The 19,431-nt window shown below is 42.3% G+C and overlaps 2 protein-coding genes, 1 long non-coding RNA gene and 1 other non-coding gene across 5 annotated transcripts; 2 read left to right on the plus strand and 2 right to left on the minus strand.

The window, feature by feature from the left end:
- Positions 1-3,398: 3,398 nt before the first annotated feature.
- LOC121626734 lies at positions 3,399-6,895 on the minus strand. Its single transcript, XR_006007969.1, has 6 exons — positions 6,672-6,895; positions 5,680-6,390; positions 5,402-5,504; positions 4,406-5,311; positions 4,207-4,296; positions 3,399-3,573 (listed from the first exon to the last, which is right to left on the minus strand). It is a non-coding gene; the product is annotated as an uncharacterized LOC121626734 (long non-coding RNA).
- A 150-nt stretch (positions 6,896-7,045) lies between these two features.
- On the minus strand, positions 7,046-9,672 carry LOC121626943 (poly(A) polymerase type 3-like). The gene is made up of 8 exons (XM_041965698.1): positions 9,506-9,672; positions 9,139-9,205; positions 8,832-8,834; positions 8,646-8,675; positions 8,487-8,537; positions 8,285-8,395; positions 8,023-8,113; positions 7,046-7,188 (listed from the first exon to the last, which is right to left on the minus strand). The coding sequence occupies exons 1-8, from the start codon at positions 9,670-9,672 to the stop codon at positions 7,046-7,048; spliced, it is 663 nt and encodes a 220-aa protein (XP_041821632.1).
- A 1,198-nt stretch (positions 9,673-10,870) lies between these two features.
- On the plus strand, positions 10,871-18,373 carry haus6 (HAUS augmin-like complex, subunit 6). Of its 2 annotated transcripts, none has more exons than XM_041965313.1 (16): positions 10,871-11,297; positions 11,420-11,515; positions 11,595-11,673; positions 12,479-12,608; positions 12,780-12,924; positions 13,758-13,820; positions 13,909-13,966; positions 14,182-14,355; positions 14,682-14,878; positions 15,076-15,205; positions 15,405-15,507; positions 15,605-15,668; positions 16,311-16,452; positions 16,578-16,676; positions 16,848-16,983; positions 17,215-18,373. In XM_041965313.1, the coding sequence occupies exons 1-16, from the start codon at positions 11,164-11,166 to the stop codon at positions 17,901-17,903; spliced, it is 2,439 nt and encodes an 812-aa protein (XP_041821247.1). In that variant the 5' UTR covers positions 10,871-11,163; the 3' UTR covers positions 17,904-18,373. The 2 variants fall into 2 exon arrangements, with proteins under 2 accessions (XP_041821247.1, XP_041821248.1); XM_041965314.1 differs by having other exon boundaries at positions 16,311-16,437.
- Positions 15,776-15,906, plus strand: LOC121627040. Its single transcript, XR_006008000.1, has one exon.
- Positions 18,374-19,431: the final 1,058 nt, after the last annotated feature.

A 19,431-nucleotide genomic window follows, 5' to 3' on the forward strand; every position in this document is an offset into this window, starting at 1 on the left:
TCAATTTAACAGGCAATCACCAGAAGGCAGTGACCTTTGCGCCGCACCCTGTTACTTATAAACTCACGCTCAGGCTGTGCCTTGTTGGAGGCCTGGAGGAGGTTTTGACTGCATGATATAAAACGCTGATTCAAGGATCTTCTGAATAGCTTTCATTGCCCTTTTGAGAGTGTGAAAAGGTCAGTTAGATAAAGTCATATTCTAAGCTAAGGGGGTTCTGACCAAAGAGAAGAGCTGGGAATCGACAAACAGCTCGAGAGAGAGGTGGAAAGGATTGTTGCACAATATGCCTGCACAGCTGGAACTTCCTCAGCGTTACAGTAAAGTCTGTGGTTGCTGTCTTTGTTGCATTGTCTCAAACCGGGAAAGGTCCACACCTTTATGTGCTTCTCTTATTTTAGCATATTTGACACAGAGGCATTGATGTGTAGTTCATCAGCAAGCAATATGAAGAGTGATTTACACACACTGGTTACATCAGACAGGTGTCATCAAACAAAACCCATTAATGAAATTATAGTAAACTGTTAAGTCCCTTTGCTGTTTTTATTCCTTTAATACTGACCGTAACACTGATGGGATTATACTCTTCACTACTCTGCAGGAGGAGGCGCCTACCCCTCAGCTGCCCTCATCTACTTCCCCAAGACTGATGGTGTGACCTTCGAGCAGGCCAATAACCAGCAGATCATTGGTGAGCATTTCAAGTACTCGCAGACCGACATGTGCTGACATGCAGGCGAAGCTACCAAATGGCCCACCAGCCCTGTCTGTAGCTCTCTCCACGTCTGTTAGGCCACCACACATATACGTTCCTCAGTGTTTGGGCCTCTCGTTCACACGCAAACAGTGTTTTAGGTGACTGAAAAGATATTTTAAAATGGCCGCTAAAGTGCAGATTGCTCAAAACTCTGGTTTCTGTGTATGGGTGTGTACATACAAACGTGTTGTCAAGGCCTTCGCCTCCAGGCCCTGATGAGGTGACTGAAAACAGCTGCGATCAACCACTCAGGGCACCTGCAGCGACACAGGAGAGCACAGAAAGAAACACCACACAACTCTTCATCACCTGACATAAGGTCATAACTTGTCTTCATTGTCTGCATATCTTCTGTAAGTGTTACATTTCCAGATGGTGCGTTCAAGGTTGATGGAAACACTGTCACACATAGTCGCCTACCCTAAAACATCCAGCAGTATGTATTTGTTTAACTTGGTACAAGTAACAGAGACTCCACCATGGATACAAGTTTTATGTATCTTAAATTTTCTAGTTTCCTCATTATCTTTTCTTCTAACTACATCGTTCCTCATCTTTTTTGTGGCTGCTTGCCATTTTCTACCTGAGGTTCGCTCTGTTTGAGTATTTGGACAGGACGGAAATGGTGACACAGACGTGCCATGGGAATTTCAAATTAAGATAGATAGATAGATAGATAGATACTTTATTAATCTCCAAAGAGAAATTTGCAAATTAAAGGCGCTATGGATCAATATTTTCACTTCCCATCCATGATATTGGATCAGTGAGTCGATAGATTGATCCAGATCGATGGATGGTTACACCCCTAAATTGTTTCCACATTTTGTTTGTCTGAAATCTCATTTGACGAAGTCTTAAAACAGTCTGAAGAAACTGAATTTGACTAAAGAGAATGTGAAAGAAAACCCTCAGCCGATCAACGGTCAACTATGTGAAAGATTCTTAATTGGTCAAATCCATCTTGTAAAAAGTACTGCACTGTATTATCTTTGCCAGATAAGATGATCGAGAGCAACATTTTAATTTGAAGGCATGATTTATCATTCAAGCTGAAGAACATGCCTGAAAAAACTTGATCCATTTGTGAGTAGGTTTGTCTCTGTCAGGCACACAGTACAAACATTTATCTCACTGAACAGCTACTTTAGTTGTGAATCACAAAATATATCTAAGAACTTTATTAGCATACCCAGAGTGTCATTGAATCATTCACTCTGTTGTTTTTGTTGTTGTTTTTTTGTCCCGTCAGCTGCTGCGCTGGCTGAACCCAAACACTGTGCAGAGGTGAGAAGGGGAGCAGAGAGTCCCGCTGCCAGCATGCAGCGCCTCTGCCTCCCTGTGGTAACACGTGGTAACTGCAGGGGATCTTGGAGCAGCACTGGGCCACAGGTGCAGCATGCAGGCCCACTGCAGAGAGGAGACAACCTGGAAGACCCAGACTCAACATTCCCACAGTACATCCAGAATGTACTGCGGGCATTTGGGGATTTTATTCTCAAATTTTATCGCTCATTCTGATAAGATCTTTTGGATTTCAGTCGTCATTTAAATAAGGCCTTTAGGCCTGTAAGTAAAGCCTTTTTGGCTCCTGTATTGATTGACTTTGGGTTTCACTGTGTTCATCTGTACCATCTTCTCTTTATCTAAAAAAAACGTTGCCTAGTAACTGAACTTAAATGACGCTGAATGCATTGATTTCCAGGCCCTGTTACAGTGCACAAATGTATGGTCGGCTCGTGGAGCTCCTCAGAGGCTGTAGCTGCTGTTACTGTAGAGGAAACGGTACCACAGGTGGAGGAAAGGGAATCAATGAACCCATTACTGCATGGACACATTGGATGATTTTCTCCACAATCAAAACCAAGACACTCATTAACATAACTCAATTTAAAGTCTCATCAAGCTCTAAGAGAACATGTAAATCTGAACATCAGAACAAACTCTTCTGTTCAAAATATCTGTGAATGGAGCTTTGTGGCAGACCACAGCTGCAGTTCAGTGACTTTGGAGCTGTTCGTAAAGCTGAAGATATTTGAGGAGATTTTTGTTGCTGATACCATCAACTCACCTGTCACAACAAGACTCCTACTCCTCCTACTTTTTCTCCATTTGAAGCTCTTATCACCACCTTGTCTTACTTTGTACAATACAGTAGGTACTTGTTATTAGCAAGGCTGAGACTCACAGAAGTCCAGACTGCAGGGGAGAGAGTCATCAAGTTTCTACACAAGAGTAACAGGAGAAAAAGCAGCTGTTTACCTTGACGAGCTGTTGTCAGCTTTTTGTCTTCATACAGTGGTTGGTTGTTTTTTTGCTGTCATGAAGTCTCTTAAGATTATTCCATGAATATCACATGCAACATGGTGGTGGCATTACACGTATCCTTGTGTTGTTCAATCACAGCAAAACAGCTGAACTTCACTCTCATTACCCAGCGTTGGTGACCCTGTAAGTCTCACAACCCTCATTCAAAGCCTGCAGGATGAAGTCTTATATTCCTGAAGCTTTATTTAAAAGGGGGGTGAATTTATCAAGTATTCATCAAAGAGGATGACATCTCCTGCCATCCCTCCTCAAATCAAGCCCTGACCAGCTCAAATACTGCACCACAGCAACACAACAGTGACGGTGAACATTTTATTTAATATAATGCACAAAAAATGACCAAAATTAAAAATGTAAAGAAGAAAAATCACAATGGCAAAATGTATTAAACTTGTAAACTACAATCACAAATAAAGAAGAAAAAAAAGAATACAAAGGGCTTCAGGCTTGTCAGCTGGTCAGCGGCGTGCCATCAGTTACGCCTTCTGTAAGAGATACAACAGGAAACAGAGGTGTGAGACTCACAAGTTCATGGAGAAGCATTTGACAGCCCTTCCCTCAAAAGGTCACCCATAAAACGGTACAAAAACGGTATGTAGAGCTACCACACAGACCATCTAAAGAAGGAATGAGGGATCACATGGGGCATTTTCAGGCTTCTGCATGCAAATGTACTAATTTTTGAAAGCACAACATGATAGATCATCATCACAAAGGCATCACAACATTGTGAACCAGCAGGTCACCACTATTAGCCTTTACAAGCATCCAAAATTAAGACTGAACCATTTCTAAAAAGATCAGTGAAGGTAAAGCGGCTGCTTTAACTCTGATCTGCAGCAGGTTCTGCTGTGACCAAGTGACTGTCTTTGAGATGTGTCCCCGTTCCTTCACTACAGCTGAGGAAGAGGCCAGCAGAAAGGCAACACTGCCCTCTTGTGGTGAGAAGACCTGATGTTCATCTGGCTCCATCAGTCGACCTCACAACAGGCCTTCCATGAAGCTCAACTCACTGTTTGTGTCTGTCATGTGGAGGCCACGACGAGGTAAGGAAGAAAGGAAGTGTGTGTGCAGCTGGAGGGAAGTCAGAGGCTTCAGGTCTTAACTGTGAGCTGTACCTGAGCAGCTGGACGTTGATTGTTTGATTTCAGAACAACATCGAGCCTGGTGGGGACGGACGCGTCCAAGAGCTGGATAGTGGGCAGAGTCTGAGAGGGAAGGACCGGACAGAACAGAGGTTAGTCTCAGAATATCTTTGCATCACTTTAACTTTAACAGTCAACTCCACAGAACACCTCAGAATATACTTTAACACACCAGTTCAATTTTGAATCTCTTGGCAGGCTCAGACTCAGGAGCAGCCGGTCTCTTCCTGCTGTGTGAGTCGGCACTGGGAGGCGGACTCTCACTGCGTAGGGGATCTGTAGAGGACTCTTCACAAGTGGTGCCTCTTGTCCCTGGAGCTGTGTCCTGAGTGATGTTAAACTTCTTTGGTGAAAAGGCTGCAGTTGTTGTGGCTGTTGAAAATGTGGAGGGTGAGCTGGAGCAGATGAGGCCGTTGTCACAGATACTGATTCCTGTCCAGAACAAGGAAAACGTTACTTTACTGGATCAATTTCAGCAGGAGTTTGATTATTGCAAAACATTTTGATTTCCATCTGACCAGCAGCACTTGGCAAGTTACAGAAATAGGAATAATAGATATGCTTATTTTTGCAAAGAGTTGCATGAGATGACTGATATGTGATAAATATTCAGCTACAACCAGCAGTCGGTTAGCTCAGCTTAGCATAAAGACTTGAAACTAGAGAAAGCCAGCCAGCCAGGCTCTGTCTGAAGGTAATCAGGACAAAAATGTTTAATCCGTAGAGACACAGAAGTGTAACGATGTCATTTTACTGACAATATTTCTGCCAATAGATCCCCCTAAATCACACACACTGGATATTTAACACATTAGAATAACATCAGAAACATTTAAACTAATCTATTTTCTCATCACAGAGCGCGGAATGGTTGGTCGGCCTGTGCTGACAGCTGCTGCATCAGAAGCTCCTGCAGCCGCAGAGCGTTGGTGCCTCGCTGTGGGCTTCAGTGTTGGCCTGAAAACTCTTCTCTGCTCTCTGTTGGGAATCTGCCAGCTGTGAGTTTCCCTCCTGACGTATCCTGCTGATACGATCACCCCCTCCTGATAGACCTTGGAGAGCTTTGCCAGGCCGTAGACTGCAACAGCACACAATAAAAGCATGATTTATTATGTCACACAACACTTTACCATTTCTACTGACTCTAAAACAGAAATAGAGCACATACTGGTGTCAGTGAAGGACACAAGCTCGAAGGCCAGTTAATTCTCAAAGTTTTGAGACTCCTGCATATGAGGGACCAGTCCGATGATCCATACTGTGCTCATTCCCTCGTTGAAGCAGAAATACACACCAATGAGTTGACAAAGACAAAAAAACACATCTAGCCACCAACAACAAGCCAGTTTTAACACTTTTTACTGCAAACTGAGTGTAAATATACAGCACAAGAACAAAAAACAGTAACAATAATTGAAACAGAAGCATAAAATCATGGGTCCTTACTTGTCACCGCTCTGCAGGTGTCCAGGGAAGGACTGCTGGTCGACGTGGACCAGGGAAATGTGCCTGTTGTTTTCCACACGTTCCACCAGGAGTCTGATTTTGGATTCCACCAGATCAACCCTGACGACCAGAACAAAACACAATTTTCAGGGAGAGGAAATTAAATATTAAGACAGTTTTCTCCATCATACAGAACCAAGGACTGTAATAAGAAGCATCCTCAGCCAATGACATGAGACTGTCCACAAAAATGTCTCCATCTATTCCAGTTTTCTTTGCTATGTGCAGAATGTAATGCCTCAACACAGAAGAGACAGAACGAGGTCACAACTAGTGAAGTCAGTAATTTGTTTTTGATCAAACAGAGCACAGGAGTACAGGAATCAGCACTGTCACAGGCTTTACTTCTTACAACCATCTACATATCCTCATTGAGAAAATCAAACAACTATGAAACATTAAGCTTTGCCTTCGTTGGAGGAACGACGAAATCATCGGAAAAGACTGAAAGCTTTAAGACAGAAGGAGAAAGTGTGACAGTCCTATCAGGAAAATGTTTCAAATATCCAAATGACATTTCCAAACAGAGGAAATGTCCGTATTTTACAAAGCGGTGTGCATGTGAGTGTAGTTTCCTGAAGAAGTCTGGTTTTTCGAGCAGCTTGGGCCAGTCTGCTCTTTCCTGCTGGACCTCCTCAGCGATGGCACAGCCTGTGAATGAGGAAGGGAGAGCTTGATTGAGTCTGAGTCAAACTAAATCCCGACTTTGTTGACAGAACAGAATCCTGGTGCTGGTACTGAAGCTATGAGGGGAACATGGTTTGGCTGAAAGCTGCTAACAGCACAGCAACTGAAGCCGGACTTCCTGTTCCTGAACAGCTGATTTACAGAGAGCAAACAGGAAGGTTGTGTTCAGTCATCTTTGTTACAGTGAAGTTATTTGCAGGCAGCGCTCTGAGCATTTAGAGGATATCAGCTGAGAGACTACATACCCCGTTGGATATCCTCCGCCATGATGACTAAGGTGGAGAAGACACATGGCTGCTGGTGTTCTGCAGCAGGTATGCTGGGCTGAGCAAAAGCTGACAGTGAAAGTCGAGCTGGCAGTCCTCCATGATCCTCTGACAAACTGGGACTGGCCAATCCCTGACACAAAACACAACGTTTTAAGATCAGCTGATCCTCGTCTGCTGCTTTTACAAAGCATTCACATGCAGGTGCATTTTCAGAGTGGAAGATAACATCAGTGTCCCTGACATGTGATATGACTCTGACGACAGTGGATCTCAGTGTCAAGTGACTTGCAGTAAAACCAACTCAGTGTGTGTTTTATTTCATTTCACAGCGACCCCAGAGATGGGACAAGTCACCACATGTAGTAGGTCTGGAAGAACTTCATCACCAGGGTGGACGGTGTAGCCGTCGGGTACGCCTGGCAAATTCTGGCTACCTGTATGGCCCATGATACTCCGCCCGGGAAGCCCATCCTGTTGGAGTAAATGCCACGTCCTGAAGGAAAGAAGAGGACGAGAACAGCCGTTCAGTTCTCCAGTTCACAGTGTCACCCAAGGTTAACAATGGCCTTCTGTATGAAAGTAATATAGACATACGGGTATATGATACTGGTTACCAGTGTTTTATGTCACATATTACTGCTTCCCACTACTACTGAATTTCACTTTTCACTCAAAAAAACATTTAAAATTGGAGGAAAATGGTCACAAACATGTTGTGAAGCACATTAGATAATAACACAAATCTGCAACTCTCCACCTTTCAGACCGGAGACCTACAAGACAGTTAAGAGACGTCCTGAGCTCCTCGGATGAGTCATCAGTGTCATTTCAACTAGGACACCATAAGTTACATTTTGCCTCAGCATTGCATGAGATGACTCTGCATCAAGTGTCTCTTTAGACACCTTTGTGAGACAGACAGAGCTGCACCACTAAGTAAACCTGTGCACTGTTTATTTCTGCAAAATAGTGACTGGGTTTTGGTTGTCTGGTGGCAAATGTAGACAAGACAAAATATCCACGGCAACATGAGACACTGAAACACATGAGCCATGGGAAAGAAAAAAGAACAATGGTGGCGTCTGAAATCACTCTTTCACTGTTGCCTTCATATTGAACACTCAGTACCTCACAATGAATATTGAACTGAGACAGAAGTCATCATTTTGCACCAGTGACAGTTGTCGTGTTCACTTAACTGTAGTTTACATCTATTAAAAGTCCTGAGTTGTGTGATTTTTTGCTAAAAGTAGCATACAGTCTGCAGTCTTCCACAGTCTCTTGAGTTATTCTCTTGAGCTTCACTGGTTGTGTGTGTTGCGCTCACGTTTGGCCCACAGCTTGATGGCTCTCAGAGTCAGCCTGAAGGTGTGGATGTGAGGCACCAGATGGAGGATCTCCACTGTAACTCTGTAGCCTACAAAAAACAGAAGAACACACAGGTTAACATAGAAAGTCACAGCAAAAAGGGTGGAGCACAGATACACAGAGCTGTCATACATCACAGAAACATCCCTGACGAGTGCAGCTGTCAGGTACTGATGCTGCAGGATTTGTGAGCAGCTGGGTTCTTTCATGGGATGCTTATCATCTAGACTGCTGATGCAGCGCTCATCGAGGTGCTCCAAAAACTCATCACTGAGGAGATCCGTGTTGGCATGAATGTTCCACCGTGGCACCCGAGCATACAGTAAATCAACCTGGAAAATAACAAAAACCAGGATTAAGACACAAACAAGGCTTTAACTGAGACAGACTGCAGCCAGTAGAGTTTTTCTCCGGCTAAATTACCTCAATCCCATCAAAGGAGAGTCTGATGGCCGGGACGAGCGCCTCCTGAACAGCATAAAGACGACAAGACAGTCAGTCACTTTAACTAGAGAGAAAAATGTCCTTTGACTTGTATGATGAAAGTAGTTTGATACATAATGAACCACTTCGATGGCTAACCTGTACGTCCTCCTCCTGTCGCCTGATCGCCTGTGAAAACAGCACAGATTCATATGAGAGCAAAGCCCACAATTAAGTGTGGAATTATGCAGTGAATCATATCTGTTCAGAGGAGGTCAGCCGCCACTCAAACAGCCTGTGCTGTGTGTGACTTGAAGAAAACTTCACATTTTCACAAACACTGACCTCCTGTGAATGAACAAAGTTTGATCACATGTTATGAAGCACACGAGTTAAAGTCAGGAGGTCACACTGAAATTTGAGCTGCCACAGTCCTGAGGTGCTGTTCCAGCCGAGGAAAGAAACAGCTGGTTTACCTTTTGACTGGACGCCCAGATGATAAGAGCCGAGCGGGAAGATCTTTCCTTCAACGTTGGCTGTGATACTAAAATTTAAAAACAGTAATGCAGAAAATTTTTTGCAGTAACATGTTTTCATTTCTGATATTTGAGTTACTTCTGAAGCAACAACAGGGATGAAAAAGACATCTAACCATTCGTTCGCAGGTCTCCCTCAGCCACTCGTGATAGAGCGAATCAAGCCTTTCCATGACCGTCTCTCTGCAAAGAAACCACGAAGAGCATTTTCAAACCGTGTCATTCCTCTGAAGCAAAGCAGGCTGTGGTTCCTTCCACTTGTGCTCCACTTGTTGCATGAACTCATTCACTGAGGATGTTGTTGTTTGACTGATTCTTCTTTTTGCAGTAATAGCCAACAAAAGGTCAGAGGTGTCAACAGTGACAGAACATCCAAGACCCTGAGTCACAAAAACACTATCAAAGGTTTTATTTTAGTCCTACCCCTGGAAGCTGTATTAATTTAAGTATGAGCATAATTAAAAGGAAAAAGGTGTATCATACCTGTGACGAAGCTCCAAGTCATCTTCACCATGTGACCTCAGACTTTGGATCAGTTTTCTGGACTGGATCAAGTCAGCCTCTGTGGGCGGATCTCGGCTGACCGGACCAGTGATCCTGTACCTGTTGGGACTATCTGGGACTGGTGGACTGAAACGGAACGTTTGCATGTTAGTGAACTAGTCGTGCAGCAGTCGTGACACACAAAGGCACATATACAGGCACAGTCTCATGAAGACCGCTTTGTAGGAAGGAAACGGTGGAAATCTGAGGTGACCTGAGCCTCCCTGTGTGATAACAAACCTGAAATCAGCTGTATCAACTCCAAACACAACTCTTCTGTCCAACCCCGAACCTCTCTCTCTCTCTCACACAAAGCATTTCTAAGAACTTCATTATCAGACTCACAGTGTCTGGACACCTGAACTAATACAATTTGCTTTAGGGTCTAAAAACCCGTTTCCCCTATCAGCTTTTTTCAATCAGTGACTATTGTCTTCCAGAGTTGGAGCAGTATTGTTTCTGTCACATTAGACATTTCTGGATTTATTTAGTGCCATTTAGCGTGTGGGGCTCAGTTGGGAAAAGGTGAGGTCACAAATGTCCCATATCAGGATCCAACAATACTTTAATCAAAACCTGATGAGTTTGCAGGTAGTGTCAGTAAAATCTGATTAAACCACACAGCGTTGAAGCAGAGAAAGTTTTTCCTTGTGTCTTAATAAATGATATCTCCAAATGTTTTTTGTCCAGATGTTATTTATTTATGAATACTTAATATTATCATTTCTTGTGATGATATTGTAGAAATGTATGTGTAATATTACACACTTGATGTTGAGTTAAGAATGCCTCATAATAGTATAATATTACAGGAAGTAAAATGCAAATTGTAACAGGGAAGAAAACACTGGTGACATGTGGAAATTGTGATTGCTCAATGTCCGGTCAGGTTATATGGCTGAATCCACCGTGTTATCCGTAGACTTTCCCTGCAGGAAAAAGAACTTTTATTTAACACATACAATATTTAATATATTTCTGAGCAAGGTAACAGTGGTCTTCCAGCGGTGTCGCGGCTATTTAAACAAGCTTGTAATATTATCCACTTCTTTGTGGGATACTGGCACAGCAGTTCGCCCTGTCGCCTTTGCATCTACACGAATTCGTCGCATAAAGGCGTACTAGTTATATTTTGCATGTACGGTACAAGACATTTGTCAAATGTAACTTTTAGTCATTAAAGGTACAGTGAAAGAACCACATGTCTGTGGAAAAAACAGTGGGAAAGCGCATTGTGGACGTATTTGCTAACCGGAACTACTTTTAACAACTTCCGGGTCGTCATTGGAAAAATTGGCGGTTTGCGTTGTTGCTGTTGCGTTTTCGTGTTTCTTACCAAATACTGGAATAAATATGATCTCAAACATTTCGTCAGTGGACTTAATCTTCTGACACTTGTAACGTTAACTGTTCCACGGCAGTATATTAACAGTTTGGTGAATCTATGTTGACAAACTCAAAAGAATTTCGAAAGCTAACTAAGTTAGCTAGCCGTAAACTTTGTAGCTAGCAGCTAAAGCTAGCCGGCTAGCTTTTAAATATTTGGCCAGTCTGGCTTTCATCGTACACTGTCACACTGCTTCTTTCATCTCGGAATAATGGCGACCCCGGCGTTGTTGCAGAAAAAGAAAGGGAAATATCTTTGGTTTGCTCTTCTCGGACTTGGATTTCAACCAGACACCGCAGTTGCCGGCAAAATCAACATAAATGTCAAACATATCAACCTGGGACCGTGAGTTTGCATTTGTTGTGTATAACGTTAGCATTCAATTTGATAGTTAACTTAATGAGGCTTGTCCGACTTATCCTTTTTATTATTGATAAGGACCCTCAAAGTTATTTTGTGGTCAACAGGAATATGTTTGACAAACCAAACAAGGATGCCTTCTACATAGTAACCCATTTCCTGTTGGATAAACTCAACCCGACGCGATTCAGTGAGGCGTACAGGTAAAGTTCAATATGGTCAACAACTATTGCCGTTCACTTAAAAGTGCCCGAAATTCATGTTAAAATGAAAATGTCATAGGTACTGTTGGCCTGTGTTGGACCACAAAGCAGATGCTGAGTTCCGTAAAGTTACGTGTGCCTGGCTGCGAGAAATAATGGTAAGTTTTGATTTAGTCGCTTGTTCATCCCCCTCAGCTGCCCAGATCGTGCATTTCACTGATTTTTTTAGCCCACTTACATCCTCACAAATCGGAAATTGTGTCTTTTCTTCCTTTGTTGCTTCTTTCCTTCTGGCTTTCCTTTCATCCATGTCTTGGCTTGTCTCCTCTTCTCCTCGGATCTCATTTATAACCACTGCATAAACACAAAACAAGGCCTGAAAGAGGGATACACTCAAAGGTTGTGATTTATGAAAACAAATTTGACAAGAGAATATGCAGACCTGTAAACTAAACTCTGACCAATGCATAGGAACAGTTTGGAGACCTGGGAAATTGGCAATGTTGATGGTGTGGTGGTGAATAGAAGCCAGGTTTTATAAATAATATGCTTCCCATGAACATAATTCTCTTAAAATCAAATGTCAACATGATAAAAACATTCAAACCAGCAGTGGCTTTTGAACTTCTGCTTGCTTTTCCATGAGTGCTGAAGCTCTCATTGCAATAACTTGCCACTTGCAGCGTTTTCTTTTGTTTGTGATGCTGGTGATGTGCCCATTTGCCCCAAATTTTTACATGTGTGTACACACAAGAACTGTGAATATGACAAACAAAATTTTTTTGCATCATCTGTGTGGTAGCTGCTGAATGCTGAATGTTTACGTGTGTACACACACATGTAAACATTTCGCATAAATCCTATGCACTGTTTTCTAAATGATCCCGGGTGTGGTCCCCATGTTGCATGTTGTCCCATGCTCTCTCCATATAATGACAATCGTATGTTTTTAACTGTGTTTAGGAAACTGCAAATGCAGGGTCCAAAGTGGTAGCATCCTTATTCCTCTCACCCGGAGGCCCCAAGTTTATCAGCTTGATGCTCCATTTGGCTAATCATGTTATGCTGCAGGAAATGAAGACATTCACTACAGGTAGGTCTAAAATCTTTTTTTACAGCACCAGTTACTTGTATTCACAGTCCGACTTCAGTCTGAAAGTGTAGACTGATAGAGCTATGGCCAGGCATTTTTCATTTCATTTATTTTGCCATGGAGTTGTCATGCAAATGTTTAGTAGATAATCTTGAATATTGTCATTGTCAGATGACAGCTGGGTTCCTGAGGCTGCAGCGATGCCTGCTTCCTCCCTGGACATGGCAGTGAAGAGACTGACCCTGGTCAACACCAGGTTTTTGAAAGCTGCAGTGGACCAGGATCATTTTCTCCAAGATTACCAGAGACGAGCTCAGTAAGTCCTTGGTAGTCCATCTTGGCAGCTGGACACAGCTAGATGTTATTTCATATTTACATCCGTAGAAACAGGCTATAGATCAAAACTTTCTGCTTCACTACTCCAGTAAACCTTGTGGCGCATGGAAGGTGCTCAAGTCTGGCATGAATGCAAATGAAATATGTTGTAATATTTAGTAAATACAACAAAACATCAAAACAATAGGAATAGAAAAAGCAATATCAGTTGTAAATAAAACAAATTTAAATGAAAGTAATATTCTGATTCTGAATTTACTCTTTTTCTAGATTCAGAAGTAAATCATCCAGATGCTAATAAATAGCATTAGTCCATTTAAGATAACATGTAAATTATCCAAGAGGGGACATGTTTCATCATTGCTTTTTTCACTCACTAGAGACTACTTGACATGTTGAACCCTGTATTTGAGGATTACTTTATTTCCTAACATAATTGCTTTATGGCCTCTTACTTTTATTGTGATCATTGTATTATCTCTGTTCTTGTGTGGTTATATTGTTTGTCTTTTACTTTGAATATGATTTTCTGTCACTGTACTGAGCTATTATTTTCAGAGGCCTTTCTGTTTTTAATCTTATGTCACTAGTCTTGATGTTACATGTTCCACTAGCTGTTTGTTTCAAGCCCCACCTGTTTCATGTGAACTAATTGGAAAACGCAGTGTTAACGAGGCCAGCTGGTAGCTCAATCAGTGTTGCTATTTCAGATATACAGACTTGTCACAGCAGGGAAGGCCCAGATGAAAGAAATCACATTAATGATGGCTCAGTTCCATTAATAGCTTTGCCTTTTGTTTTACTCTTTTGAAGGCTCCTGGTAAAGTCTGTGAAGGACATCAGAGCAGAGGGTGCCAAGTATGATGAACTGATCAAGTATGTATTTTTCCATGATGTTTTTTTTCTCAATTCTTCTGACTTCAGTGTTCTTGAACAGATAGAACTAATGACTGTCTGCTTTCAGGCGTCACAGCAGTGATTCTACGCAGGAGGGAGCTTCTCCAGCTGAGAAGGCCAAAAAGGTACGTAATATGTTGCGACAACTTATTTTGAAACATAAAGACATGATTTGTACACCCATGTGTTAATAAGACATTATAAAAGTGCTGATCTACCTTTTTTTCAAGGGTGTGGTGGTGGCTGTGTTGTGAACTTCTAAAGTTGAGCTGAGTTTTGGAAAGAAGCTGTTCTGTACTATGATATCTTAGAGCTCACATAAATACCCGGTTGTCCTAAGGTGCGCTCCTTGTGGTCGGCCATTGACGGAATGCTGTCAACAACCCAAGAGGAGCAGCATGCAGTGGGAAGTGTGTTGAAGGGGGATGTAGATCAATACATCCTGGACGGGACTGACAGAGTCCTCAAAATTCCCCGGAGTCTGCTGGAGAGAATTGAGCAGCTTCCACATCAGGTGAGGGTGAAGATGAGTCACTTCATTCTGTTAGACTTTTGTTTGTTTGATTAATTGAATCTATAGTTTTCACTTGTGATTTCACTGTTACCTTATTCTAGGCATCAGACGTTTGTATGTGCAGTATTTTTTTTGTCCTGAAAGTGCAATCCAATTTGGCCTTAAGTTTGGTGAAAATGATGGTCATAATCCAGTCACAGTGTGTCTGCAAGCTATATAAAGAGATGGAGGAAGGTGTAACTGTACTGCAGATGTGGACTTAGTGGCTACAGGAGATGCCAAACAATTTTCAGTCCAAGCACGCATCATTTTTTGATTGTTTCCAGTTGAGTTCAGGGAATGTGTATGAGGCTGGCCAGCTGAACCTCCTGTGTGTGTTGGAGCTGATGAACCATGCGCTGCAGCTCCTGAAGGAGGAGCGTTGTCGGGTTTCTCATGCCCCCAAACCCCAGCTCAGTCCTCAGCACCTGCAGGAGAAATGCCAGCAGATGGCCCGTGTGTTGCAGAACCTTCACCTCACCAGGTATACTTTAACCCACACTCACTTGATAGAATGATGCACTTTCTCCAACCCATTGATACCAGTCTTTTTTTTCTTTGGAGGATTTTCATTTTGGATTGTCATTTTTGTAATCATGGAAGAACTACCTCATTGCAATTTGCTTTCCAACTGAAAGTTAAATAACTTGAGTACCTGTGTTTAAACTTATGTTCCACCAGAGAGAAGATTTCTAAGGAAGGAATTCCTGAACTCAGGAGTGCCATCAGAGAGTTGGAGGCTGAGTGGGACAGGAAGTGGATGGACACCCTGAAAGACACACCCCTGCTGTCGTTTCTGAATGAAGATCCTGTGAGTTGTCCTTGGGATTTTTCAACTTCCTTCTACAGTCACAGTATAGTTATTCCAGTAGTGCCAGAAACTGAGTTTGTCTGTTATCCATTTAAGTGGCAATCATAAGCCCAATGCAGTACAAAATGTTTTGTAATTTAAAATCCATTTCACTGTAGTTGTATATCTTAATCTAAAATACTTCCATATCTGTTTTTAGGCTCTTGGCTTCCTCTCACCAATGGCTCCTCTGTCTTTTGAACCGGCGGCTGAGGCCAGTTACAGAAGTAGTGTTTTCTCCCAGTACCCTGCAACGCTTCTTGGTGAGTGAAATCTGATTACATACACTTAAGGCTGTGTATTTATTTGGATCTGTCGCATCAGTTTTTGTTTCAAATCATGCTGCTTACAATTTTTCAGAGGAGAAGCCTGCAGAGAATAAATCACAGGAGGTCATCCAGCCTAGTTCTTCGAAACTGAAGAGGTAATATAATCTGTTTGTGCAGCTCATTTAGGAAAATACACTTATTGTCAACAAAACTCATTTTCTTAATGTGTTATTTGAAATGTGTTGGGTGTACTGGCTTCTGGTGGGAGGCTGATACCTGGGCAGTCCTGAGCAGTGCGCTGTCCATCACTAATCCTCCCTACAGAATCAGTGCTCTCTGATGACCGCGGCGAATTGAGAGAAATCGCCACGGACAGATACGGAGCAGACATGTTACTTCTGCATGTACAGCAGAACTTCCATGTCACAAGGAATATTGCAGCTCTGTGGTGCTGTGCAGCTGGGGATTTGAATTACAGGTGTACTTGTATAGCTACTAAAATACTGACTGAAAAAGCCTGACTTTGAAGTGACCCACCCTGCACCCATCCATTCAACAATCAAAATGAAGACAGGTGCAGGGCCATGTGCCAACTTGGCTCAAGAATTAGCACTGAGCCAAGGCTGCATAGTGGGCTGTTAATAGCTACATTAAGATGCTCTCAGTTGTGCTTTCACTATCTGTGCTGCACTGCATTGTGTGAAATATGTAATGGTGAGAACAGCCTGTACTGTGCACAGATGCAGTGCAAAAAATGTATTTTTGAATAACAAATCAAGCTTTTGTCTTTGAAACAGCTCTTGGCATGCAACAGCTGAGAGGACTGAAAGCCCCGTTGTCACCACTGAAGCATTATCACAAGCGAATACCTCTCTTGACTGGCTTTTCGACACGCCTCCATCGCCTCCTCTTAAGGCTCCATCGGTACCAGCACCTCTAGTTAGTATTCAGCTAACCTCTGTTGTGCGTTGAACTCCTGTGCATTTGCTTTACTCCACCTTTTGAATTTATGTGCACCAGTTCATCTGATACACCACATTTAACAAATCTGTGCTTGCTTTTAGGCCAGTGTGAGGAAGACAACCCATGTTCATCCAAAGGCATCTACCATGAAGTCCAAGACTCAGATATTAGACATGGAATGTGATAACCTCGCTGATCAGGTATAATGAATTGGGGAGGAGAATGGAAGGGTCAAAGGTTGCAAACAGGAGCTTTGTAATTATTTTGTAGTATTACCTTTTTGTAAGTCTGTAATAAGGAGAAAAGTGTGAGACACAAATAGGATAGGATATTTATTGATTTGGTCCTCACTAAGTGTATGTTTGTATTAGTTCGCAGATGCTGTAACTACAACCAGTCCCACAGAAGGCAGGGTCAAAGGTCTGGACCTGGAGGGCCTTCTCAGTACTCTTCATGGTGATCCCTTCTCCACTAGAAAGCAGCTGCCACGCACACCAGAGAGCTTGAGTAAGTCCTGAGGTGTTGTCTTTACCCTCAGCCTTAAATTTATGTAGGTGTTCAAATGCATCAAGGGCAAAAGCATGAAGCGGGTGAGCTTAGCAAAAGTGACATGATGGGTTTTAGAGTGATTAATGTGGCCTCATAAGTGCATCGGTTCTGTTGTGATTAGAAAAACCGGCATGCTGTGGCAGTTTAGCATTCCATTACTTTCACCAATATTTCTCCTTTCTTCTTCAGTTAAGGATGTGAGGAGCTCCTGGCGAAAGGCACTTGAGGAAGACAAATCGGGGAAAATTGGGCAGTCAGTCAAGTTTAATGACAGTGTAGTAGGGCGACTTTCTCCGCTCTATGTATCAAATGTGTTGCTGAGCCCCGATGCTCCCTCCCAGAGCGTTTCCTGCAGTATCACCCCCACTATCAAGAGTCAAAGCAGCCCACCTGTCAGCCAGCAGGGGGTCTTACTCAAATCCACTCTGCTGTGGGACACCTTCAACACAGAGGCCCTTGACAGCCCGAGTGGCACGGGCAGCAGTGCGGTCCAGTTCAGCCTCGACCACGAAACCCTCCCTGAAATGTCCAGCTGTGACAGTCTGCTGAGCCTCGACGATGAAGCGGTGGATATGAAGAGTGAAGACGATGATGAGCTCCTCATCCCCCCCCACCATCCTGGTCGGACCCAGCAGGCGTGCAGCGATGGCTCCTTCATGGAAAGCAGGGAGAAGACACCTGAGTGTCTTCTGTTGGATCACAAGGTTTGTGGTTTGGACAGAGACTGGCTAATGGAGCCTGTAAAGCCAGTGGAAGCCACAGACAAGGTCTTCTCACTGGACCTAGACACACTGGAGACACCTTCACCTCCAAAGAAGCAGGAGTACAGCCTCCCAAAACTGATCACATTTTCCCCACTTGATGACATGAAATGTTAATTACATTCATATGAAAAACACATTTCAGCCTTGACTGCCTTGAACTATCTGCCCTAATACACATGTAGCCAATATTTGTATGTAATTATGAAATAACCTACTTCTGCCACACTCTAAATTAGTCCTGTTTGTTTTTAATTTAAAATAAGACATGCTGCTAATAAAATAGTGAAATGTGGTTCATTAAATTTTAACTTGTGTGTACATAAAGATTGCTAACTTCAAAGTGTCATTAATGTGGAATTTGTCATTGTCCAGTCTTAATGTTGGGTAGCAGGAAAGTGTTTTGAATCCACTGTATTTGTGAAAGGCTGGTCTGCCTCTTACTGTTAATATTTACATTGCACTATTAGCATTACATCTTTACAGGATGTTAAGTTTCCTTGACGGTATATGACCACAATACGATAGGAACCAGGGTCAGCCAGGCTGATGAAAGAATTTACTGAATGTTTGATTAAACATTTGGAAATAAAAATTGAATGCACACTCTTATTCTTGATTCTGACAGTTTCAAGTGCAGCTGTAAGGTGTGGGATGTCTAAAAAGCAGTTACATGTTGACAGTGCTTGCTCCTTTTTGTGGTGTTTATAGACCCTCTCCCTGTGGTAATCATTTTTGTGACTTGTGTTGAAAGGAGGCTGTTTCATCCAAAAAGTGCACACAATGGGTCTGGGGCTATTGGAAAAAACAGAAAATGGTAAAATATGAAGGTTTTCTCAGGCACCTGCTGCTTTGCTTTTTTTTTTTTCATTGGTGTAACTTCTCCCAGTTTAAGATGGGGGGCATCAGAAACTGAGCAACTCCAGGGAAAAAATGAGTCAAGACGGTTGTAAAAACGGGAAGTTGAACCATTTCACCTTCACAATAAAAAACACAATTGTTACCATGCGGGGCATATGACGTACTCAACCAAAATAAAATGGGATAATACTAATTGGTCACATTATTGAGCATTAAACTCACGGCCTATCTGATGTGTAACTGCTGCACTGCCCTTGTTGCATACTGCACACCATCCTGCCTTATAAATTTAAGATAAGCCTTTATTGATTACCAGAGGGGGGTGTTGTATGTTACAGCATGACAAAAAAATATGCTAGATACACTTTAATGCTTTAGCCATATAGACTATATACTGTATGTTGTATTTGTGCATTTTCTAAAAGATACAAATATGCTGTAAATGTGTAGAAGTATTGGCTCTAGTCGTACAAATGTGCAGGTCTTCTGAAGGTAGAAATCTGACTCATTTAGAGTCATACTGAAGTTGCAATAGCTATTGTAATATACTGTATATGATTGTATATATAGTCATGCATTTATCAAAGTTAATACAAAATCTATGAAAAAACAGTGTTATGTATAATGCATATGTAGGGTATTATACACTGTAATAGTTAAAAAACATATTGTGATAATTGTGTTGTCTACTACTAATAATGTATATATTATTTAACCTTGAGCTCTTAAATAATGTTAAATAATGTTACTTTATTTTGAAATTTGCAACACGTTTGTCAGCCAT

Source organism: Chelmon rostratus, chromosome 23 (assembly GCF_017976325.1).
Source record: "Chelmon rostratus isolate fCheRos1 chromosome 23, fCheRos1.pri, whole genome shotgun sequence".
NCBI classification, from domain to species: domain Eukaryota; kingdom Metazoa; phylum Chordata; class Actinopteri; order Chaetodontiformes; family Chaetodontidae; genus Chelmon; species Chelmon rostratus.

Excerpts from the sequence above, each read along its gene's own strand:
- LOC121626943 (XM_041965698.1), bottom strand. The coding sequence starts at position 9,672 with ATGCAAACGTTCCGTTTCAGTCCACCAGTCCCAGATAGTCCCAACAGG. Across the intron at positions 8,538-8,645 it reads GACAGGAGGAGGACGTACAG|GTTCAGGAGGCGCTCGTCCC; the intron begins GTTAGCCATCGA and ends CGTCTTTATGCT. Across the intron at positions 8,114-8,284 it reads GCTGCATCAGCAGTCTAGAT|GGCTACAGAGTTACAGTGGA; the intron begins GATAAGCATCCC and ends CTGTTTTTTGTA.
- haus6 (XM_041965313.1), top strand. The coding sequence starts at position 11,164 with ATGGCGACCCCGGCGTTGTTGCAGAAAAAGAAAGGGAAATATCTTTGG. Across the intron at positions 11,298-11,419 it reads AAACATATCAACCTGGGACC|GAATATGTTTGACAAACCAA; the intron begins GTGAGTTTGCAT and ends TGTGGTCAACAG. Across the intron at positions 11,674-12,478 it reads CCTGGCTGCGAGAAATAATG|GAAACTGCAAATGCAGGGTC; the intron begins GTAAGTTTTGAT and ends AACTGTGTTTAG.